Consider the following 24,072-nt stretch of genomic DNA (forward strand, 5'->3'; position numbering starts at 1 on the left):
CGTTGCATTGACTTTGAGTATTAATCCCAAAAGGTTTGAAGATTGGTTAAAAATTCTGAGAATTTTGGAGACCTTTATAGGTAATATAGACAGAAATCGACCATCTTCTTGTCCGGGTTCCAAAAGGTGGTGATGAGGCCTCAGTCTGGACAGGACGTCCTCGTGGAGCTGTATGACAAAGACATGGACAAAGATGACTTTTTAGGAAGGTGAGGATGTGATGAAGGTTGTCCGGCAAAGGCCTGAAAGACCCCTCAGTACATTTCATTGACACAAAATAATTGCATTGCTATCGTCAACAGGTTTAACATCAGTATGGCGGACATCGTTAGTTCGCAGTACACAGACCAGGTGAGTAAACGGCCAACCTGCATCTTTAATATCTTTTATTTTTGCTCACTAGTACATGCTTGCACTTTTTTTTTTCCCAGTGGTACACTCTGAATGATGTTAAGTCTGGCCGTGTCCGTCTCATACTGGAATGGGTCCAAACAGTGTCCCATAATGGAACCCTTGACAAAGTAAGAACCTGCATTGCTCATCTTGTACATGAAAATATCATACTTTACTTCCAAATAATGATTTTTTTTTCTCCAAACAATTGTTTATATTTGCCATGTGTTTATCAATGTTGACTCATCTGATTATTTTGTATACTCTAAAGTGATGTGTATTTTTCAGGTGATGCAACTGCAGTCTTTGCAGTCGTTCAAGAACAAGACACTTCAGTCTGCAGCTCTGCTCTTCGTTTATATGGACAGAGCACACTCATTGCCTGTGAGTCACTTCTGCACACTACTTGTATTAGTAGATGTGTTTGTAGCGTGTAGTAGGCTTGACGAAGAGCTCCTCTAAAATAACTCATTCACTGCCATTGACGACTATAGACGTCAAAAATTCATTCAAACTATTTTTTATTAATAAAACATTTTTCCCACTTTTGTTAACAAGAGTTTGAAAACCTATAACTTTTTTTATTGTATTAGAACAGATATAAAAAATAGTTAACTAGTGAAGTCATGCGATTAATTACGATTTAAAAAAAATTATCTTTTCTTTAAAAAAGAGAGGTTTTTTTTTTCCGTAAATTAGGGGCATCAGGCGATTAAAATGTATAATCGTAATTAATCGCATGACTAGTTAACTCACAATTAATCACAAATTTTATATCTGTTTTAAATGTACAAAAAATATTTGTTTCTAGGTTTTCATACTCTTGTTAACAAAATGGAAAAAATGTTAAATAGAAATAGTTCAAATGAATTTTTGACGTCTATAGCCGTCAATGGCAGCGAATGAAATAATATATTCTTTAAAAATTCCCAAAGGGGAAATTCAGACGTTAAAACAATTTAAAAATGATAAATAAAATCATTTAATAATAATGATAATAATAATAATTTTGTTAAATTGTATTTATTTATAATAAAAAAAGCAAGCAGTTGTTGACATCTTAACACAACTGCAGCGCCTCCATTGTGTCACAGTCCTTATGTTGGCCGCCTGCTGTTCCACCAGTGGCCTGTTGGTGATCACATCGTGTATGAAGTTGTGGTCTGATTCAAGATCGGGAACATGACTAAATTCTCTGCTGACCAGTAGAAAATGGTGAACTTCTAATCTGATCACATAGTGTCACAAATACAGTGGAACCCCGCCATTTGCCGTGGATAGGGGCCAGGCAAAAATCTCTCTCTATATTTGACACCCATAGAAATGCATTGGTAAACAAATTAAAAAGTTAACCCTACAAATCTTCCAATAACGCAGATAAAATCAATTTGAATAAAGATCTACTTCTATGCATTTTCCCTCCAAAAAACAACATAATAAAAAAATCCCTGAATAATGCAAGAATCCTTGTGTACCAAACTGCACGTTTTACAAATAATGGCACCAGTGTGAAAAAAAACATACATCAAATATTTTTTGCAATTCCAAAAGGAAATCAGCCTTAAAAACATTTTATGAATACACTATGATGTGTAACGTAATGTGTCTTTTTCTGTCCAGTTTAAGAAAAGTGGAAAGGAGCCAAAGGCTGGAGCTGAGCTCATTTTTGGAAACACTACCTACAAAACTAAGGTATGGAAATTCATATAGTATCTGCATATTTTTGCCCAAAGGGATGTTTAAACACAGCAATTGTATATTACTTTTCAGTGACATAGCTAAGTTTACAACACTTAAGTTTCATAGAACTTCATCGGACAAATAACAAGGCAAAATATGCTAGCACAAGCAAGCTAATTATAGGGATTTAATTCATCTTGTTCACGCTTGCTCGTTTGTGAAGGTTTGTGATCGCACGCGGTCCCCTGAGTGGAACGAGGCCTTCCATTTTTTGGTCCACGACCCTGCCGAGGAGATGCTCGTCGTCAAGGTGCAGTCAATATTCGTCATATCAAAAGCATACAGTCTCTATCGGAGTGTAATATTGTGATATTTTGTCTGTAGTTATCCAGTGCTTGGGATCAGCCAATGGGCTCACTGGTGGTTCCTGTGAAAGAGCTGCTGTCAGAACCCCAGCTGGTCCTGGATCAGTGGATGCCTCTGGATGGTGCATTGCCTGAGAGTGAGATCCTACTCAGGGCTGAACTTAAGGTGGGAGAATATCGTCATGGCTGATTTATATCTCTATTTGTATAGTGAGTATGATGTTCACACCATTGTTAACTAAAACCACAATAATAAAACTATTGGTAAAATAATACATCTCTTATACTATCAATCATAACTGAGACTTTGTCTTCACCTGATGTTTTGTTCACAGTTAGTAATTATTCAATACATTTTTAGGCAAATCCAGGCTTTTTTTTGTTTGTACTAACCTTCCAAAATAAAATGACATTTTCACTCTTCGGCATATTTTGATTTTACGCCACATAGATAAGCAGATCGCTTGCATTGAAGGAGAGATACAAGGACACATTCTGGAATTTTATATCACTATCAGGGCCAAGTGGTGAGGTGAACCAGCAGACGTCCACGTTGTAGTGCCTACGACTGCCCCCTACAGGAACGGGGTGGAATAGTATCACCTATCACATACAGCCATCAACAAATGAATCAGACGTGTTTAGGATAGTTTAGCCTTGGCGGAGATCTGCGGTGTTTTGAGATAAAAATGTCACATTTTTTCATACATATTTAAAATCTATACCTAATGTTGTGGATGTTTGTAATTTCTCTTGCTACAAGATATTGAACTCGAGGATGACAGAAGCCCCACAGCCTCGCGGTCCCGCTCCAAAGCAGATAGTCACGGTTGAGAAGGCGGAAGATGGCTCAAGGCTGCCATTTCATGAGTGAGTGTTTTATTTAGCAAATCACTGTCTGAAAACAAATAACCCAGAGTGTGTTTTTGTCAGTCCTGCTCCAGTAACAAGCCAGATGAAGTACCCAGAAGATGATGCAGAGTCCTTTGCAGTTCAGTCCCCAGAAGCTACGGTGAGTCTGAGCACTTTAATGTTATTATGCATCTCGTTTCACCTTCACACGTCACATTTCATACATTAAATGTGCCTCAGTTGGTGGACGATCAAGCAGATGCAGAAGATCACCAAATGTCCTTAGACCAGGCCCACTTCACAGAGCCTGGTCCTCCTGCTGAGCCCTTGAAGCCCAAAGTTGATGTTTCCCCAAAGCACACAACCCCCGGCCAGGATTTTGGCACTGAGGTCGGTCTGGTTTTCATCTCAATTAGCCAGTCAAATACATGTGATGTCTTTTTTAATAGTTGCTAAGTTATTGCCTCAAGAAGTAAGTGCAGTGTCGAAAATTAAGCGGAATGTCAAATATTAGGTTTAGTGAAATAAGAATACATCGACATTTCAGTGAGTGGCCTTCCTCATTCTGATGAATCAACATCATGTGGGCTTGGTGCTTTTTTTTTTTCAACTGCGGTGAATCAGTGGGCCACTTCCAGTTTTTTTTTTTTATGTTATTGTGAAACTGTCGTCGGTGCTTTGTATGAATCTGATCTGCATCTTTTCTATGTTATGCTTAGAGAAATGTGCTTATAAAAGGGAGACAAAAAATAGATTTTTTTTTTTATATATTTGACAATTGATGTTTTCATTTGAACTCTTTGACCGCCAAAAACGTTAAATAACGTTTAGTAAAATCCTATGGAGGAGTGCCAAAGACGTTTAAAGACGTTTGTTTCAAAACAGAGGTGAAACTAACCATTTTCTATTGTTGATTACTCAAAAACGGAATAAGGTAGAAACAAACTTTTTTTCTGATGAAAGATGAGAGTCCAATCTTTCATTTGGTAGTATGTGTGTTTCCATAGTCCAAACACATAATTTTCTGTGGACCTTGAAAGATCAGTCAAAATGCTTAAATCGACTGGCACCCACGGCATCCCTTTTCTGAAAACGTCTGGCAGTCAAAGAGATATTTTATCTTTTGTACATTTAGACTCATGTAAAATTGGGTGTTGTGTGCTTACCTCACACGCTGCAGGCGTTGCTGAGGATTCACCTGCTGGAAGCCCAGAGTCTGGTTGCCAAGGACAACCTGATGGGGGGCATGGTGAAGGGCAAGAGTGACCCCTACGTCAAGATCAGCGTTGGAGAGGTTGCGTTCAAAAGCCATGTCGTCAAGGAGAATCTCAACCCCACTTGGAATGAGATGTATGAGGTAAACGTGGTTCAGTTGTTGTGTCATGAAGCCTCTTTTACGCACCGTATTTGTTGCTAGGTCACTTTGACCTATGACCCACAAAGTCCTTCATAATGTCCTTCAATACCTGCAGCAACTCATATTTGAGTTCATGTTTTAATTATTTGTTTCGTTTGTTAAGCTTTGCATCCGTAGCAGAATTAATTAGCTTTATTAGCCAAGTTATTAAAACACACAAGGAATTTGTCTTCCTTTTTTTTTTTTTTCTGGAGAGCTCAGTATTGTTCATTCGGTAATTTTACCGATTTGACATGTCATTATCATTGCGCTCCTTTTTTAAATTTTTATTATTATTATTATTTTTTGTATGTGGGTGAGTATGTGTATGTGCGAGTGTGTGTGTATTCATTAGTTCACCTAAAACCTATTAAAAAATCCCATACCGTTCACCTAAACCGAACACTTCCAGCCAGAGTCGTGAGGCCGTCAGGAGACCCGAGGAAGGACCAAAGAAAAGAAAGGAAAGTGAAATCCAGCACCGACCAGAATTTGTCTTCTTAGTCACAACCTGTCTAAGAAAAATAAACAAGTCTCACCGTCTGCTCCTTAGCGTGAACCTGTAAAAACAAAAAACAACCCCCCCCCCAAAAAAAAAAAACGGTACATACAGTATAGCCACATAATGAAAGACATTACAACAGAACTTGAAGACTTGCACGTGAGGGATTATTCACTTCTGTATTTTGTTTTCCTTCTACAGGTAGTTTTAAGCAGTCGCAGCGTTCAGGAAATTCAACTTGAAGTGTTCGATAAAGATTTCGATTCTGATGACTTCCTTGGCAGGTTCGTGTCATAGTAGTACAAGTAGCAGTATGAGTCTTGAGTATACTTGATAAGATAACGGATTATTTGTATGTTGTCTCTTAGGTTCAATATTAAACTCAGTGAGGTCATCAGATCACAGTACATAGATCAGGTTTGTCTTAAAAAAAAAATATATTGTCTCAGTTTTTTTTCTTTCTTTGGTAGCTAACATAAGTTGTGTTGCAGTGGTACACTTTGAATGACGTGAAGTCCGGGCGGCTTCACTTGATCCTGGAGTGGGTTCCTACAGTGTCGCGTTCCGTCCAACTTGACCAGGTTTGGATTTTTATTATCAATGGTAGTGCTAATTTACTGGTCATTAAGTATGCTTGCACATTATAATGCCTTAGCAAAGAGAATGCTTAACGGACTCTTGCTCAACCATCAATTAATCGACCTGTTTGAAAAAAATAAATGCCTCACCTCTAACAAATGCCACTTTATTTATTTATTTATTTTAACCCTTAGGAAATACATTTTTATTGCATAATACTGGTAGATTGACAAATCTCAACATTTACCAGTACTGTGTTAAAACTGAACATCATAAAACAATATATAATAATAACATGTTTTATTATGATACGCGTGTTCAGTCATTTGAATTATTTAGCATATTTTTTAGAAAAATTGTGCACTTAGAAAAACATACAGCATTATTAATGTTGTATGAAGATAATTATATTAAACTAGAAAATACAGAATTTTATTTATTGTTAGAGCTGTATTATTTATTATTATTATTATTTAATCAGATTAATCACATTTTATAATTTTGATTAATCACTCAATAAAAATAACTTTTATTGCCATTTTTTCCCCACGCCAAATTTGAAGAGCACCAGTTATGTGTTAATTCTTTTGACATTTAATATTATGAGGACGTCTTCAACATTTTTTGAGCCACTGAACACGCTCATCTTCTTTTTCTAATCAGTTAATTACTTGCATAATTTAAAACGGGAAAAAAATGACCCCAATATTTTGACATGAACAAATATTCTAAATGTGATACGCAAACATTTATTAAATGCTTTTCATAAATGCACGTAATTATGTTTATTGCTCAAACACAACCTGTGCTACCTTAAACGTAGCCATCCGCTGTCACGCTAAAGGATAATCCGTGGTCAAAATTAATAGTGCGATTAATCTACGTTAATTCGTGATTAATGCGATTATTTTTTTGTGATTAATTAATCAGTTAACGCTTTAACTTTGACAGCACAATTCATTTTTAAAAAATTATTATTGTTATGTTACTCGAATATTGAATTGAATTGACTAATATAGTGAGATGTTATGAGGATTTTATTAAGGATGAACTCTAATTTTTTTGTCATTGTGATTGTCACTCCGAGCTGCGTTGCATTGCACGGCGACTGTTTGTACCATTTTGGAGACCTCATTTGGGTCCATGAGAGGGCAAATATATTGATGAAACTATTGTAATGCCTGACTTTGAGTGCCAAATGAATAAATCATTGATTGCCAATTTTTCTTGCATGACTTGTGCAGGTTCTGCAACTTCAGTCTCTCCAGTCATTTAAGAACAAATCTGTCCCCTCTGCTGCTTTGCTTTTTGTCCATTTGGAACGAGCACACTCATTACCCGTAAGTTACTGGCGGCCTCTCAGTGTATTTGAATGACTAACAAAGAATTGTCATCAATAAAACATGTACCGGTACATTTTTTCAGCTGAAGAAGAGTGGAAAGGAGCCCAAAGCTGGAGCGGAGCTTATTCTTGGCGACAAAAGCTACAAAACGCAGGTGAGACTCGTCAAGCGTAAGCGTGAAATGATGACATGATCAATATATTATGTTCACTGTCTTTGATATTGCATATTTCTCAAGCTATGTGACCGCAGCACTAATCCTCAGTGGAGTGAGTCTTTCTACTTCCTTGTGTGTGACCCTCAACACCAGATGCTTGTGCTCAAGGTAAGGCCAGTGCCATCATTGAGATTCATTATGCAAACATTTCCAATATTAATTCATTCATTTGCTTACATTTATGGAGGACTAAAATTGCCAAAATAAAAAAATATATTAATAAAAGTGGAAATATAATTTAAAAAAAATATTTTAAAAATGTAATATACGTAAATGGACAAATAAAACAAAAAAATACATGAATGTAAAAATAGAAAGCAAGACTCAAAAAATAAAAATAAATACGAATATAAATATATGAATATCAATCAATAAAAACGCTCTGCTCTCATATTTATTTATCTCATGACGCTGCCAGCATGAAATGCATCATTCAAATGTGGGGGGCGGTCTTAAGAGTCCAATTTAATTATGTTTATGTTTGTTTATTTTTGTATTTATTTTTATATTTATTTTTTATCTCGTTTTTTTTTTTTTTGTATTTATTTTTACTTGTATTTATTTATGTATACATTTTTTGTTTTATTTCCATTTATATTTATTTTTTTGTATTTAATTTTTGAAATATATTTTTTATGTCCGTTTTTATTTTCACTTTTATTTATTTTGGCATTTTTGGTCCTCCATAATATATACTGTATTTATGTGGCAATTCATTTGTTTGTATTGCAGTTGTCCAGCGGCTGGGACCAGCCGATGGGTTCTCTGGTGGTTTGTGTCAGGGAACTTCTGGCACAGCCACAGCTGGTCCTGGATCAGTGGTTCAATCTGGATGGAGCGGCAGCTGACAGCAAAGTCCTGCTGAGGCTTGAACTCAAGGTGGGAATGAAAACACACTAGTGCACCAGTAGACATCTCGCGTTGCTTGTTTTTTGCTCTTGAATAGGTTCTGGAGAGCAAAATGGTGGAGATGATCAATGGCGGGGATCTACCTTGTGCCGATGCCGGGGGTGGATCTGGAAATGGGCAGGTCAGGTTATCGCTTTCGTATGATTCAAGAGAGAGAAAGATGGTCGTCATTGTACACGCCTGCAGGTAACAACGCACGATATACGCAACAAAATGGATGCCGCTGAAAGCTCATTTCTATTGCCATGAGCAGGAAGACTTCATGAATGCTTTTGTTGTGTATGCACAGAGGTCTGTCAAGCCCCGGTAAGGATGCTGTGGACAGCTACGTCTCCATCATGCTGCTGCCAGACAAAAGCAAAGCTACCAAGAGGAAGACGGCTGTGAAGAAACGAGATCTCAACCCTGAATTTAATGAAAGGTACCAGACTCAAGTCTGACCTTTCTTTCTTCTTCCTTTGGGTTGCCGGCTGCCTCCATATCGTCTTTGGCTACTTTCTCTACAGGTTTGAATACAACTTGCCTGTGGAGGAATTGAAGTTGAGGCACCTCAGCGTGTCTGTGAAGAATAACGCGGCCTCGTTCCGAAGTCGTGACGCCATCGGACAGGTGATTGTGCTTGACTTGTTTGACTAATTTAAAGTACGTGTCTTAAGTAAACGTGCTTAAACACACATGTTCATCTTGTTCTGTAGGTGCAGATGGATTTGGCGGAGGTGGAGCTGGTGCCTGGTGTCACCGAGTGGTAAGCACGCACATTTAGTCGATTGTCAAAACGGTGAACCAATCAAAGATTCCCTGCTCATTCCAGGTTCATTCTGAGAGATGACGCAGAGTAACGAACCCGCTGATGATGTCGCGGTGCAAACGTGGCACTCCTGCAGCTTACACTTGATGCCTTCTCTTTTCCACTTGCGTATAACAGACGCCGCTGTAGCAGGCTCGCCCCCAGCTTCGAGCTCTTCGTGCTAACTTACAAGTGGGAAGCACTCGAAACGCTCTTATAACACAAACATCATCATATGCACTAGGTACGGACTAGAGGAGAGCTTGACTCAAATAAAATAATAGCAAAACGGGAGATTGAAGGAAAAGAATGAAAAGGCTTGAAAACATGTTACATGCAAAAAAAGCAGATCTATTTTTAGAACTTCATCACTTCAAAATGCCACTTCAGTGTTAGGAATCTGCTATCTGACTTACAGCACCTTGCTTGCTTGTGTTTGATGCCTTTTTAAGATTTTTTTTTTTTAAGATTGCTTTTTTTTTTGCATCTGTTAAATGCTGTTTGAGTTATGTATATTGGCAATGATTACACAAAAGTGTTTTGTGTGTGTTGGAAGATGAACATTAAAATATATATATTGTGCATCTCATTTGTTGTTTTGAGTGATTTTTGATGTTAGGACACATTCACTGGACACACATTACACCAGACAAGCAACCATTACAAACAGACACAAGAAAACATTATTCTAAATTTGATACTGTCAAAGGGTCAATCATTTTTGACTCTCATAACTATTAAGGAAATCAAGGAAACACAAATACTACCGTTGATTTTCGTTCTGGAGGGTTGTGTCGGGGATGAATGTGCACTTACAGCCACTAGGTGGTGCTAAAGCACCCGCCATTATGCCAGGAATAGAAACAAGTGCTCTTTCCCTCCCTTATAGCGGCTCTAGCCCATTTTCGTCTTGATATTATCAATATTAAGAATTAAAAAAAAAAGAAGTTCCCTCTCTGTCATCAACTCCACCCAACAATAAGCACACAAATTCTAAGAAGTCGTCACACCTCCTGGTGCTCGGGCCTCTAGCCGCGTAGGTTAGCAAAGGTAGAAAACACAAGAGCACAAACACCACGTCTCCTCGCGGCCAAAGTCAGCATAAGAGCCAGCCATCTTACGTTGCCACTGTTACGGACAATTTATCTTTTCCCCCATCTGGAAACACTGTTGTCATTACGTTTTACGCTAGGATCCCTGCACGTAGTAATGAGACTATGAGAGCCTCTCAACTTCAGTTTGCATCAACCTTTCAGATTACAGTAGGCCTATATTATCTCTATATCGTTAATTCACATAGATTTAGGTTTTACATTTCATAGCTCATTCCCCCCCCCCCCCCCCCCAATAAATTTCACTTTACTTGGTAGGCTTTACTTTCAACTTGATTTTTGATGGTTCTAACATGAAACAGACAAATCTTATATAGTATATATATTGGGAAAGTATTTTAGCGGATACATTTACATGTAGCACTTCTCCCAGACTTATAGCTACAACTGTACATGGCGGCATTTTCAAAGTAGAGGCAAAAAATAATGTGAAAACGCCACAGCAAAATCGATGTATTTAAGTTAGGCTGAGTGAGTGGCAACGTAAGATGGCCACCAGTGGCTCCACTTCTCCCTAAGTAAGCCATTGTTAATTAGCCGATTCCGTGACACAACACACACACAAAAACCACACCACCTTGTTGTCTGTACAATTTTCCATTTATTTATAACAATATCTGTTATTTAGTTTGTAAAGTACTCCAGCAAAAATTAAACATTAGTTTCTTTCCAGAAGAAAGTCTGAGTCTCCATGCATTGTGTACTATAAAAGCTATGTGTCATTCATAAAAATAAAAATAAAAATCAACAACAATCGGATGATTTTTAGCAAAACTGCTGCTCGGGGAAACAAAATGATTGTACTTATCTCTCAATTAAAATACAAAACATATACAACTGAGTAAAATAACACTTGCTGACAGGTATGCCAAAAATAATAAAAACATTGTCGCTGTCTTGAAGAATAATTTCCAATATTGACGATTGGTGTTACATGCACTAAGATATGGCTGACACATTTCTGACAGAAGCAGCATTTTGAGCGTAAGGACAAGAGTGGTAGCATTAGCAGCAGCAGGGCACGCCAGTTAGACACGGGAGGTTAGACACAGCTCGACGACAACACAAATGACCTTAATGCACTTAAAGACAGTCTTTACAAAACGGTCCACTCAAGGTAAAAAGCTACTCAAGACTGACATTTTAGAAAAGGTCCATTAGGATGACTGCTTCATCTGAAAGGAGCTCAACTCTCACCTTCAACTCAAGGAAGACCCTGTAAGTCACTTAATATCACCTCGCCACGCCAATGTGTGTGCTTTGGTCCTCCCAGTATCGACCAGCTGACCATGTTTGCTTTGACACATTCGCAACACCTGCTTGGAACCAGAGATGGGAAATCCAGGTTCAGAACGTAAATGCCCTGCCACGGTTTGGCTTTAGCCCCCTGGCAGCTAGCTAGCTCCCTAGCAGGTAAACGAGCTAGGGAGCTAGCTAGGGAGCTAGCTAGGGAGCTAGCTAGGGAGCTAGCTAGGGAGCTAGCTAGGGAGCTAGCTAGGGAGCTAGCTAGGGAGCTAGCTAGGGAGCTAGCTAGGGAGCTAGCTAGGGAGCTAGCTAGGGAGGCTAAAGCCAAACTGTGGCAGGGTTTTTACTTTCTGGACCTGGATTTGCCACCTCTGCTTGGAATGTTTCACCCGGGAGCAAATTGTCAAACGTACACGACACACTTGAAAACAGCCCATCAGCCATGTCATAAAAAGCCACTTTGGCTTCACATGGGACCATATAAAGCCTAAAAAATACCATCAGATTGGATTTCTGTGCAAGGAAGACGACACAATCATTTCAAGAGCATCCGCTGCTGAAAACAAACAAACGCAGACGCGTCTCACACAATCTTGCGAGGATCCTCAGCGAGACGACGGCCGCACAACTTTGGACAACTTTGAGTTTGGCCTTTCCCTCTCAAAGTCCACACAAACAACAAACAATTGGCACTGGTGAAATGGAACTTTTTTTTCTCACTTGCTCTCTATACAATTCACTAAAAAAAATAATGAAAAAAAAATTTAAATTGCTCCAATGATAACAATGCCTAATTTTCCATTTCATTTTGCACAGAGGTAGTGGCTATTTAGGTAAAGGGGTAAGGGACACGTGTAAATTAAAAATCTCTCATAGAAAATGTTATTTATTTTTTGACCAGAGGAATTTCAAAAGAACAAAATATAATACTGCAATCACATACAAAAGTAGTCCTTCATTTTTGTACATTTTATACAGTGTTCACACTTTTTTTTGTCATTTTCTCTCCCACTTTTTTATTGTTTTTTTTCTCCATGTGTTTTATTTTTGTCTTCACTAAAAGGCAAGAAGATGGGGTGTGTTTGGAATAACGTGACGGGCGGCCTACGCCAGCGGGTCCACAAGAGGCTCCTCCTCCCCGCGGCACAGCAACTCCTTCTTCTCGTCCGTGCTGGCCAGCGAGTTGCGACTGTTGTGGGCGCCCATGTACAGCGTGGCGTACACCGGGTTGGTGAAGTTAGTCGGCTGGGAAGAGTAAAAAAAATAAAATAAATAAATAACATCACGAGAAAATAATTGAATAATTTAGTCATCTCCTACTGTGCACATGTTGGCCTCTAGGGGCAGTGTGGTGCAATGAGTTCACATTTACGTCATGGTTATGTCATATAGTTCGATCTCGAATATTTGTGTACCTTGTCTGGATCGAGGGTGAAATCGGCGTCTAGCAGCTCCCCTGCGTCGTCATCGGGCTCGCCCTCGTAGATCTTGTAGGCGGGGTTTCCGATCTCAACATTCATGGCCCCGTTGGTCATCCGTTGATGTTGGAAGCCCTTCGCTCTGCACGACACAGAAAGGTTCAGATATAAGACCCGGACTCTGTTAACGGCGCCCACACACATCCATATGATGAAGAGAGGCGGATCATAGCCACGTCACGTCCAACCAGACTGAGGAAAAGCAAAAGCCACGGCACAGACACAAACTCGGCATTCGATTCAAACCAGAACTAATCCGAAACGAAGCACCATAAATTCTATCAATGCCACCAATTAAATCACCACTGAAATGCGGTAGGGATGAGCATCTTCCATCTTGACCTAGCTCACATTTCTTAAAAACAAGGTACTGCATCGCAGTTAATTGAGGCCCAACTAATTTGCTGACTTAACAAAACAAAACAAACGTGCAATTAAGTGTAGACTTTCAGTTTAAGAAGTTTAATAAAAAGAAGGCAATTACCAGTTTAGAATTTCTATTAAGCGTACTTCCATTTTCAGAGTTGAAAAGGTATTTGGACAAAGAAAGCAACCTTTTTAATATAGTGATGAACATTATACGACTGTCTGAAAGCATCTCCAGAGAGGAAACTCAGAATTGGATCGTTAAATGAGCTCCAGTCTTGAGGCAGTCGTGCAATGAAAATGATTTTCATCCACGTAATGAAAATTCACTTTGTCCAAGTACTTTTTGGGCCTTTAAAAATGGATGTCATTTTGAAATGGTAACCGTCTTCTTATATTTGTGAAATCTATAAAAGCTGAGAACCTACACTTTGCGTTACGGCCATTTTTTAAGTGCCCATCCCTACTGTGCAATACCATACGACAGCACGAACGACAATTACGGGATTACAGTACACGCAAAACAGATCTGTTGGTCGCAGATCTGTCCTACAGCTCCTGAAGAGGCCCATTTGAAACAGGAGGCGGCTAGAATGATGCGACACTCATCACAGGACCAAACACTGCATAGCAACTAAGACTTATGGGGAAGGGGATATGGTGGACCAAAAATGACAAAATAAAAATAAATAAAAATGGATGTAAAAAATATTATTCCAAAATTAAATGTAAAATAAATAATATCAATTATAATATTAGATTGATATGATGAATTATAAAAAAAAAAAAAACGAGATTAAAAAAATAAATGGAAATAAATACGAATATGCATATACAAATAGAAGTAAATGTCAATAAATAAAAACAAAATAAATAAATATGAGAACAGAGCATTTTTATTAATTGATTGACATTGAAATCTATTTATATATATTTATTTCCACATTTATTTGTATTTGTTGAATCTCATTTTTTTTTAAACTTTTATTCATTTATATTTTTTGACATTTTTATATGAATTATATTTTTATTTTCACTTTTGATTTATTTTTCATTTTGGCATTTTTTTGGTCCGCCATAAGGGGCAAGGTAGAAAGGGTTGGATGGTGTAATGGAGGCAAAAAGCGTTAGCGCCGCCCGCAACTGTTACCGCAAGCGTTTGGAGCCGGTTTTGCTGGGCCGGCTAGACCTGAGGAGCAGAAGAGATGCCGTTACAGTGTAGGAGAGAGGAAAGAAACTGGAAAAGGAATGCAGGAGAAAAGAAAAGACCACTCTCAAATGGAAGGCGTTTAACTATGACTCACCCTCTCATCCTTCTCTTGTACCAGAACAACGCTCCCAAGGCCAGCAGAACCAGCAGGAGCAGGATCAGCACAGGGATCACGATGGAGGCCGTGCCTACACACAAAATACATTTGCTGATACACTGATATAACTGAGTCATGTTTTCAAGCGTCTACTTACGCCCTCCTGAACTGCTGGAACCTTCGCTACTGGTGACGGACTCACAGCGATGCCCCGCCCATCCAGGAGAACATCTACACGCCCACACAAACACAGGATGATGTGCACTTTGCAGAATATGCGTGTATGGGTTTTAACATCCAGACATGATGATGACAATTTTGATGCAAAGTTTGCTCACCTGCACTCTGGAAGGTGCGTGAGAGGATTGATGGAGCACTGGCCGTTTGCGCAGTATTCGTTTGTGTCGCATGTGTAGCAGCTGGGCTGGATTCTTCCGTTTGCACATCTAAGCGAGGACAGAAAGATGTTAGCATCGGAATACTTTGGTAGTACTTCTAAATGCAAATTGCTGGATTTGATTTATTTTGATGAGTACAAAACAAATACAGTGGAATAATTTGAGTTATGCACAAAATTTTTGTAAAAAAAAAAAAGACCTCTATTTACATACTATTTTCGATATATGAACGATAATAATGCATGCACATTTTCAAATGTCAATCATAATTAAATTGTGATTAAACCAATATCTGACATCCTAAAGCACAGTGAATATAACATTATTTATTTACTAATATTTTATATTCTTTATAACTCCATTAACATTATTTACTGTGATGGGCGAGTACCGATGCAAAGTATCGGTATTGGGTTGATATCCGCCCATATTTCAAAGCATTTTTTTATATAAGTATTTTTACTGCTGTTTTCAGTATCTACTGCTCTCTTGTGGCTGTTTTACGATGAGGAACTAAAAATTTAAAAAATTGTCATTTTTCATGCAATTTTTTTTTTATTGTATTTTTTTTTTTTTTTAGGCTGGGGGTAATTTTATGTATGAAAAGTACTATTAGTATCAGTACTATTAGTATCAGTACTTGGTATCGGTGACTATTGCAAGAGTTGAGTGCTCGTACTGGTGTCAATCTAGAAAAATAGTCGCATCAATATCAAACATCCTTTATTATTTAATTAAATGAAAAAAAATATTATAACATTTTTTTAGTAATATTCTGTAAAATAATTAATGCCGAATTTTATTAAATATAATTTTCAATAATTTTAAACATTATTAACCAATTATTTAATAAAATAAAATAATGCATAATACAAAATTCTTCAAAATAATTGATTGAATAAGACCAATTAGTAAAAAATAAACAAATTGATGCATTTCAATCTACTAATAAAAACATCGGAATTGATTTGAATTTATACTTCATTCGGTGGGCCTGAAGGAAGAACGGAGCGAGCCACAGTTTGCCCACCCCTGACCTTCACCAACAGAATTATGGTACATTATGGTAACCCTTCCTCATGACCAGAATCTTTGAGGAAAAAATTAGCATTTGGCTTTAAGATAATTAATATTGCTTATAGTTTTCAAAGTTGCCAAAAGAATGTGAATGTGCCAGACAATTTGCCACTTTGAGCTGTTACCGGCATGTGAACTCCCCCGTGGACGTGAACCTGTCCTTGGGGATGCACTCTCCGTTGCGACAATAGTGACACTTGTCGATCTCGCAAGTGCTGCCGGTGTACTGAGGCAGACAGCGGCACAGTTTGGAGCCGGTCGCTGTCTGTAGACACGTGCCTCTGTTCAGACAGTGGCCCTCGCAGCTTCCTACACGCACACACACAAACACACACTCGGGTTATGTAAGTGTGCCACTTTCGAGAACAAAATGTGCGCGTTGAAGCTTTTAGACAGCGGCACTCACCATACTGGCAGCGGTCGCCAAGGAAGTAGTGAGGGCAGCTGCAAGACGGTTGGTTGCCAGCACTGACGGTGCAGTTGCCTCCATGCACGCAGTAATTCCTACACGTGCGCACGTTACAGTTCGGCCCCGTAAATCCTGGCAGGCATCGGCAGGTCGGCGAGCCTGTACACATTTGGAAGGAATTGACATTAACAATGCATTTAAAGTCATCCATCCGCGAACATTGTGGTCCATGGTGATTCCAGTCTTATCTGAAGGTCTATTCAACATTATTGGAAAGAGGAAAGGGGCTTAGAGAGGATCCCTGATGCACTCCGCCTTAAACTGCTCCGTCACACCTATAAGCAGACCTGAGCATTGTTCTGTTGCTGTCATGCATGTCTTGTACTGTTCTAACATACTAATCTGCCATTGCCACCTAATTATGCAGTACCGCAGTTCTTTTCTGGCTACAGTGTGATAAGGCTCGAGATCCCGGGTCAGCAACCTTTACTGTCAAAAAGGCCATTTTAGGGAAAATAAATATCAAAATATCTGCCTGGAAGTGCAAAACATTGGACCATTGTGATGAAGGAAACAGTGTGTTAGTGTTAGTCTAACGTATGTAAGAGCTAATTAGAGCTGCACCATAACGGAAAAATATGCAGCATCCAATTCTTTGACATTCATTTTCTTCTGCCTTTTATCTTCTGTTTTTGTGTGCGAGTGTTATTTTATACTTAATTTTTCATACATGTGTAGACTTTTCTGCCATTTTTGGCAATTTTATTGACATAAGGAAAATTTATGCCTCTCTTCATCCTTTCTTTGAAATTTAGTGGCTCATTTTTTGCCTTTTTTTCTGCCTTTTTTGTTGTAAATTTTCTGACATTTCTGGCAATTTTGTGGACATTTTATGGTAGCTTTCGGGATTTATTATTTGGATTTTGGACATTTTATACTTGCTTTTTGAATCTTTTCTTTTCTGCCTATTTTCATTCAATTCTCTGAAATATTTGGCAATTTCATAAACATTTTATTGTAATTTTCTGCTTTTCTTCTACCCTTTTGGACATTTTATTGTAATTTTCTGCTTTTCTTCTACCCTTTTGAACATTTTATGGTCATTTTTCGAACATTTTTAGGGTAATTTAAAAAAAAACTTTTTCATTGAACTTTCATCTCCCTTTTTCTGACAACTTAATTTTTTTTAAATTTAATTATTATGGAATATTTAATATAATAAATACTATATAAATAAATATATATAAATATATAATATTTATCAATAATATATATATATTATAAAAAGGTTATTTAATAAATAACATAATTATTTTGGACTATTTAATTCATTTTTATTCAATCATTAATTTATTTAATAAATATTTTAACAAAAAAATAAAAATGTAAAAAAATCAATATTTCGATTTTGCTGCAGGATGCAGACCCCTGCTCTCGATCAAGGGTGTCCAAACTTTTTTGCCACATGCAGATAAACTGAAGTATGCAATTTTAAACTTTAATTTATCAAGTACACCCACACAAGTCAAACTATTCCATTTTGGTCATATATTAGTGTTTGCTTGCTTTTTGTTTAGTTTTTTAAAAACTGCTCAATGACCAGCTATAGATAAAGCAAATAGTATAGGATTTTACAAGATTTTGGAGTGGTCAAGACCCTATAGGCCACCAGAAAACATCAGCCCATGCACTGAACAGCAATCGAATCCCACCATATTTAAAGCAGTCATTTTCACAATTTGGACCTTGACAGAGCTGGACGTGGAGGACACCATTTTTGTTTGTAAAAAAAAAGATCTTGACTGTTCTGAAGATAAATGTTACTTTTATACTGTAATTGTAAATAGTTAATTTGCATCATTGTACTTTTGCATATTTAACAAAGCTCTACAGTATATAGAATACATTTATTAGTAGAAAATATATTTATTTGTATATGCCACGGGCTGCTTCTAAATGGATGTTGGTCCACAAATGGCCCCCAGGACATAGTTTGGATAGCAATGCTCTAGCTGTATAAAAACACAACGCAGCTCATTTGTACTTTTTGTAGTTTTAGGTTATAATTGATAGCTGCATCACTGATCAGGTTGTGCTTCTTACCCGTTGGAGAAGGTGCGCACGTTCCTCCATTCTTGCAGTAGTCTCTGCACTGGTCAATCTCACACCGATCTCCTCCATAGTTGGGCTGGCAGCGGCATTTGGGTTGCTTGTGGGCGTTCAGGAAGCAACTGCCGCCGTTCAAACACTGGACCAGGCAGGGGCCACTCGGAGGCGCTGCGGGCAATGATAGTCACAATATGTTCATTGATGTTATTTTTCAGACTGCCCCTATCAAACTTTGACCTCCCAGAAAGCAACTAGCTTTTCTTTGGTCCTTCCTCAGGTCTCCTGACGGCCTCACGGCTCTGGCTGGGTTCTGAAGTGTTTGGTTTAGGTGAACGGTATAGGATTTTTTAAATAGGTTTTAGGTGAACTAATGAATACAATTAAAATGAATAAAAAAAATATATATATATCAAAAAAAAAAAAAGGAGAGCAATGATGATGACATGTCAAATCGGTAAAATTACCGAATGAACAATACTGAGCTCTCCAGAAAAAAAAAGAAAGCAACTAGCAGCATTTTTTGTGCGTGTGTGTCTTGATGCTCACTCACAGATAGGAGACAGCGTGGGAGCGGGCTGCTTCACACACGTGCCGTTGTCCAACGCGTGTCCGTTGGGGCAGGTACACACCGGCCCACTGGGACTCAGAAGGCACAGCCATTCACATTTCTTCCTGTCGCAGGGATTATTCACTGGAAGATAAAGACATCTTACAATACAACCGCACTTTCTTCTTCTATTCTTACTTCTGTTGCTATACGCCAAACTCACTTTCCGGCTGTTTGTTGCGGTGGTACAAAACCAAATCTGTGGCGTGGTTCATTCTGGTAGTCAGGTTCTCCACGTCGCCCTTGCCAAATTTATTGACTCGGAAGACGTGGTTGTGGATGTAGGTGATGCCGTAGATGTAGTCTTCAAAGATATCAATACTGAAGGGTTGATGGAGTTCTGTGGAAAGAAGTACAGAATGATGAAAAGCCGTATAGACAGAAAAGAGATACAGATGTATGAAGGATTGTTGGGGACGCACTGAGGAGGAAAAAAGTAGAAAAAGAGAAAAATGTGTAATTATGGGAATAAAACGTTCAAATTGCAAATGTAATATTAAACCTGTACCAACATATACACATTGCTGTTCCTGATAGGGACTTATTTATTATATATTTATTAGGACTTGTTTGATATTTGTTTAAAATACTTCTGGTTGATAATTTGATTTTTTCCCCTTCCATTTTAGTTTGTATAAAATAAACACATTTTACATAATCCCTAAACCATATACTATGTTTATGTTTGCCCTCAGTGGACTGCTATAACTGTGACCATCATATATTATACTCTGAATGTATAATCACCTCATCATATTATTGCATAAATACATTTAATTGCCTCTGCAGTTCATTGTTATGACATATTTTGCTTTGGAAAACAAATGGAATTTGAAGTCATGGAAAAAAGGGACAAAAATGGTTAAATAAATGCTTATTTTATATTTGTATTTTCTGCAATATTTTTTAATTATTTAATTAATTATTTTAATATTTTATTAATCTGTCGATTATGTTGTCAATTAATCGATGAATAAGATTTAAAAATATATATTTTTGGGTTTCCACCCCTTTATTAAAAAATAGAACATTATTTCAATTTAACTGATAATGCAGGCAATGAAAAATTCCAAAGTCAATGCAAATGTTTTATTTTGATTCAACACAAAGATAACCAGTCCGGACAACTTTAAATTAAAAAAGGTATCTAAATGATTAATTAATTATCAAAAATAAATATTGATAATAAATAATCCAAAACAATTATTGATAAATTTGATGACCAATTAGTTGTTAATTAAACAATTAAATGTTGCACCTCTAAAAAAATAATTAATCCATTTAGCAAGAAACCTGAAGTCGATGCAATTCGTTTGCTTTTGTGGGCAACAAAAAAATTAAGTGTCAATATAGATCTTGCCTCCTGGCCTTGAGTTTTTTAAGTTCAACACAGATGAGATGACAGAGTGAATGTGTTAAAATTCTCACAAGTATCCATGCATAGGGTTTAACGTATCAGTCTTACTGTATTTTTTTTTCCGTTGTCAGTGTTGCCCTAGAACTCATTTGCCACAAATGCACATGTGGTACACATACAGTACTGTACAGGAAAGTAAAAAGCGCCACTCAACTATTCTTGATGCTGTTGACAGCCACAACTGCATCGCTGCCATTCAACCTGACGCTGCCAATCAACGATAGTTTAGCATCGGCCCAATACAGGCGCTGGTTGAAGTAGTCCACTGCGAGGCCTGAGCAAAAAAAAAACACAGCAAAGTTACTAAAGATGCATTTTACTAGTGGATGTTGTTTATATTGTACCGGTTGGCCACTGAATGTTTTCTTCCACCAGCGTCTCTCTCATGGTTCCATCCATGGCAGCTGTCTCAATCTTGGGGTGGTTCCCCCAGTCTGCCCAGTACATTTTCCTAGACAATCACAATGGAATTGAATGAACACCCCCCATTCCAATACAAGTCCGCTTTCCCTTCCCGGCTTACCCTCTGGGAGGGTCCACCACGATGGCATAAGGCTCGTCGATCATGCCCGAGATGAGAGTTTTGCGGTGGTGCCCTGCGCTAAGCTGAGCCACCTCAATCACGTCTCGACCAGAGTCGGTCCAATACAGGTTCCCTGCCACCCAGTCCACAGCAATGCCTCGGGGCATCTTCAGATCAGGGATCTAAACACAGACAGCGCCAAAGTCCAATTTCAACAACCACAAAAGTGAAGCGTTTTAGTCGATTGTTTTGTTGCTGTGCGTCTTCACCTCCACATTGGTGACCCGCGATTCCGTCTGGCGGCGGTTACGGTTGTTGTTGGGTGACGGGGAGGAGGCAGAAGGCAGCTCATACGAAGATATGCGCGCCGTGTGCCAGTTGGTCCAGTAAATGCGGTTTGTCTTGATGTGCACGTCCATGGCGTCAATGCGCACGTTGGCGTCGCCCTGGAAGATTTGCTCGTAGCGCCAGTTTGGCATGGACGGGTCCAGCCCGCGGATTTCGTTGTCATCCGCGATGTAGAGAACTTGTCGCTGAGCTGGGGGATGGTCAGGTTCAACAATATTTTTGTTTGAATAGAATGCTAAAAATCGAGCTATTTTTATCCATCTCAGGGGGCGGCCATTTTGCCACTTGCTGTCAACTAAAGATGACATTAATATTGCTCAGGTCTCAGGTAACAACCAATCACAGCTCAGCTTCAGCAAACAGGTGAGCTGTGATTGGTTGCCTGAGCCCTGAGCAACTGTGATGTCATCTTCAGTCGACAGCATGTGGCAAAATGGCCGCCCCCTGAGATAGATAAAAACAGCTGGATTTTGCTGCATAACTCATAATAATCAGAATGTCATGTTTAGACTAGTGAGGTCACATATAATATATTATTGTCAAGAAATGTTTACGGTTGACTTTCCCCTTCAAGTAGTCATTGTACTCACTATCAGCTTTGCAAGTGTCATTGATTCTGGTGAAGTACTTGTGGCAGCTGCACTTGTATGAGCCCTTCGTGTTGTTGCAGATGTGAGAACACACTCCAAATTCCCTGCACTCGTTCTTATCTGTCAACACAGATGTTTGGCATATTTGTTCATGTCACATCACACGGGAACAGAGCTTTCAAAAGAACATACCTTCACATCTGTTACGCCCGTAGGACTGGAAGCCCGGTTTGCAGGAGCAAAACGAGCTCGTCCCGTTGACCACACAGTGCGCTTCGTCGCCGTCGCCGCACACGGTCCTGTTGTTGCGGCAGTCGTTCAACACGGTGTCTGTAAGACAACATCGTCACAGTTACAACTAGGCGGAGCAAGCCGCCCCCCCCACCCGTCGTCACGGCATCGCCTACCTTTCTTGTTGCAGTTGATTTCATCAGAGCCGTAATCCTCACAGTCGTTGAAGAAGTTGCAGCGCAGGACTGAGCTAATGCAGCGGCCAATGAAGCACTGGAATTCATCTTTTTGGCAGACTGGTGTGGATGGGGTAAGCTCTGAAAGTCATCCAGAGTCATTATTGACTTTTTTGAGAAGATGCCCACACCAAGGTTTAAACATGTACAAACGAGCATGTTAACAGCTGAGCCTTTCTCAGAATTTCTACTAAGAAAGGGAGCAAAATGTTACGCAATCCGACATATAATCTAAGGAGATAATACAGATACATTACTGTATAGTGATACTCTGCCATATGGAAGATTTTTAAGCAATTAAAAAAATAAAAATAAGATTAGGCAGGGAAGGTCCCCAACTTAATATTACTGACCCCAATATTAGCCGTTGTTCCCACAGAGCAGAGAGAAATTTGAGAAAGTTGGTCAGGGACGTTTCACATTATATTTTACTTTCAGCATTAAGTTAGCCTTTGACTTTTCTTAGACAAACTTACATTTTTGAATGTATGAATTTTACAATAAACTTCACTGAGTGCTAAATAAACAGCTTGAAGCAAGCACACTTTGACTCTTATTTGGAGAACTATGTGAGTGAGTGTCATGGAATCATTTCAAAAGTCTGTTTTTAAAAGTTTAAACGTGTTTAATAGAGAAGCATTGAACTGTCAATGTGGAGTTAAGAGTTTTGAATGGGGAGTATCGTTCAAATGTTTTGGTTAAATGTAGGTCAAATGCTAAAAACATAGCATTTATTTCTATAATCCCCACAAAATATTTTTCACATTTAGCCTAGTAAAGTCATTCGAACGTATTGGTCAAACGTAAGCTAATTACTAAAACATTATTTTTTTTCCCCCATAATGCCACGGGGTATAGACTTGCGCATGCACAATTGTGGCTTTACCCCATGGCATTATGGGGGGAAAAAGTAATGCTTTAGCATTTGGCCAACATTCTACCAAGAATTTCAAACGACAAAGCCCTTTCAAAACTCTTTACTCCACATTGGCAGTTCCACGCTTCTGCATTTTAAAGCATGTGGGAGGAGTAAAAATACACTGTACTTAAAAATGATATAGTTTCTATATGGTGAATTTTCCCTTATTGCAGCTGGGTCTTTGAACACATCACCTTCATTGTACTGTAGAAGGGATTATTCATGTTAAATTGCTGTAATTTATATAATATTCATCTGAAATGAAATTCAGATGATAATATTCAGTGTGTTTCAATTGAAGAAAGCATCAATTCAACTCACGGCAGTCGACTTCATCGCTGTTGTCCCCGCAGTTGTTGATCCCGTCGCAGCGTTTTGATATTGGCAGGCACACGCGGTCATTATGACAGCGGAACTGTCTTGTGGGCGGGCACTGGAATTTAACTTGGAGAGGAGGAGAAGAAGAAGAGAGCAGCTCTAAGGAGGAGAAACGTCTGTTTGCGGGCAATGCGCAGGGAAGCTGTCAAAGTGTTATTCTTACCACATTCCTCTGGCTTCTCGTCAGAATTGTCTCCGCAGTCATCCTCGCCGTCGCACTTCCAGCCCAGCGGTTTGCACAGAGTGTTGTTGCACTGGAACTCGTCCAGGGGGCAGTGTCTTCCCACTGAAATAGGAAG

The 24,072-nt window shown here is 38.7% G+C and overlaps 2 protein-coding genes across 7 annotated transcripts in view; one reads left to right on the top strand and one right to left on the bottom strand.

Moving 5' to 3' along the window:
• esyt1b (extended synaptotagmin-like protein 1b) overlaps window positions 1-9,612 on the top strand; it is a 22,879-nt gene extending 13,267 nt beyond the window's left edge. For both annotated transcript variants that reach the window (XM_077572701.1, XM_077572700.1), the window contains exons 30-52: window positions 127-209; window positions 303-351; window positions 432-521; window positions 682-777; window positions 2,014-2,085; window positions 2,297-2,383; window positions 2,458-2,604; window positions 3,202-3,308; window positions 3,372-3,450; window positions 3,531-3,680; window positions 4,471-4,647; window positions 5,390-5,472; window positions 5,557-5,605; window positions 5,680-5,769; window positions 7,012-7,107; window positions 7,193-7,264; window positions 7,349-7,435; window positions 8,060-8,206; window positions 8,274-8,422; window positions 8,526-8,657; window positions 8,743-8,845; window positions 8,932-8,981; window positions 9,048-9,612. In XM_077572701.1, the coding sequence (XP_077428827.1) occupies window positions 127-209; window positions 303-351; window positions 432-521; window positions 682-777; window positions 2,014-2,085; window positions 2,297-2,383; window positions 2,458-2,604; window positions 3,202-3,308; window positions 3,372-3,450; window positions 3,531-3,680; window positions 4,471-4,647; window positions 5,390-5,472; window positions 5,557-5,605; window positions 5,680-5,769; window positions 7,012-7,107; window positions 7,193-7,264; window positions 7,349-7,435; window positions 8,060-8,206; window positions 8,274-8,422; window positions 8,526-8,657; window positions 8,743-8,845; window positions 8,932-8,981; window positions 9,048-9,075 (2,223 nt within the window). In that variant the 3' untranslated portion in view covers window positions 9,076-9,612. The remainder of the gene's footprint in view (window positions 1-126; window positions 210-302; window positions 352-431; window positions 522-681; window positions 778-2,013; window positions 2,086-2,296; window positions 2,384-2,457; window positions 2,605-3,201; window positions 3,309-3,371; window positions 3,451-3,530; window positions 3,681-4,470; window positions 4,648-5,389; window positions 5,473-5,556; window positions 5,606-5,679; window positions 5,770-7,011; window positions 7,108-7,192; window positions 7,265-7,348; window positions 7,436-8,059; window positions 8,207-8,273; window positions 8,423-8,525; window positions 8,658-8,742; window positions 8,846-8,931; window positions 8,982-9,047) is intronic.
• Window positions 9,613-12,250: 2,638 nt separating this feature from the next.
• The window catches only part of LOC144056723 (low-density lipoprotein receptor-related protein 1-like), a 123,033-nt gene continuing 111,211 nt past the window's right edge, over window positions 12,251-24,072 (bottom strand). For 2 of the 5 annotated variants that reach the window (XM_077573741.1, XM_077573743.1), the window contains 20 exons: window positions 23,937-24,059; window positions 23,717-23,839; window positions 22,417-22,557; window positions 22,202-22,339; window positions 22,010-22,129; window positions 21,341-21,609; window positions 21,072-21,253; window positions 20,893-20,999; window positions 20,703-20,822; window positions 19,295-19,471; window positions 19,075-19,215; window positions 18,519-18,692; window positions 16,413-16,574; window positions 16,132-16,315; window positions 14,870-14,977; window positions 14,689-14,762; window positions 14,529-14,622; window positions 14,375-14,413; window positions 12,796-12,940; window positions 12,251-12,625 (listed from right to left, as the gene is read on the bottom strand). In XM_077573741.1, coding sequence (XP_077429867.1) covers window positions 12,485-12,625; window positions 12,796-12,940; window positions 14,375-14,413; window positions 14,529-14,622; window positions 14,689-14,762; window positions 14,870-14,977; window positions 16,132-16,315; window positions 16,413-16,574; window positions 18,519-18,692; window positions 19,075-19,215; window positions 19,295-19,471; window positions 20,703-20,822; window positions 20,893-20,999; window positions 21,072-21,253; window positions 21,341-21,609; window positions 22,010-22,129; window positions 22,202-22,339; window positions 22,417-22,557; window positions 23,717-23,839; window positions 23,937-24,059 — 2,762 coding nt within the window. In that variant the 3' untranslated portion in view covers window positions 12,251-12,484. Of the gene's footprint in view, window positions 12,626-12,795; window positions 12,941-14,374; window positions 14,414-14,528; window positions 14,623-14,688; window positions 14,763-14,869; window positions 14,978-16,131; window positions 16,316-16,412; window positions 16,575-18,518; window positions 18,693-19,074; window positions 19,216-19,294; window positions 19,472-20,702; window positions 20,823-20,892; window positions 21,000-21,071; window positions 21,254-21,340; window positions 21,610-22,009; window positions 22,130-22,201; window positions 22,340-22,416; window positions 22,558-23,716; window positions 23,840-23,936; window positions 24,060-24,072 lie in introns of those variants that run through there. The other 3 variants (XM_077573744.1, XM_077573742.1, XR_013295099.1) reach the window with 2 other exon arrangements.

Source organism: Vanacampus margaritifer, chromosome 8, assembly GCF_051991255.1.
Source record: "Vanacampus margaritifer isolate UIUO_Vmar chromosome 8, RoL_Vmar_1.0, whole genome shotgun sequence".
NCBI classification, from domain to species: Eukaryota; Metazoa; Chordata; class Actinopteri; order Syngnathiformes; family Syngnathidae; genus Vanacampus; species Vanacampus margaritifer.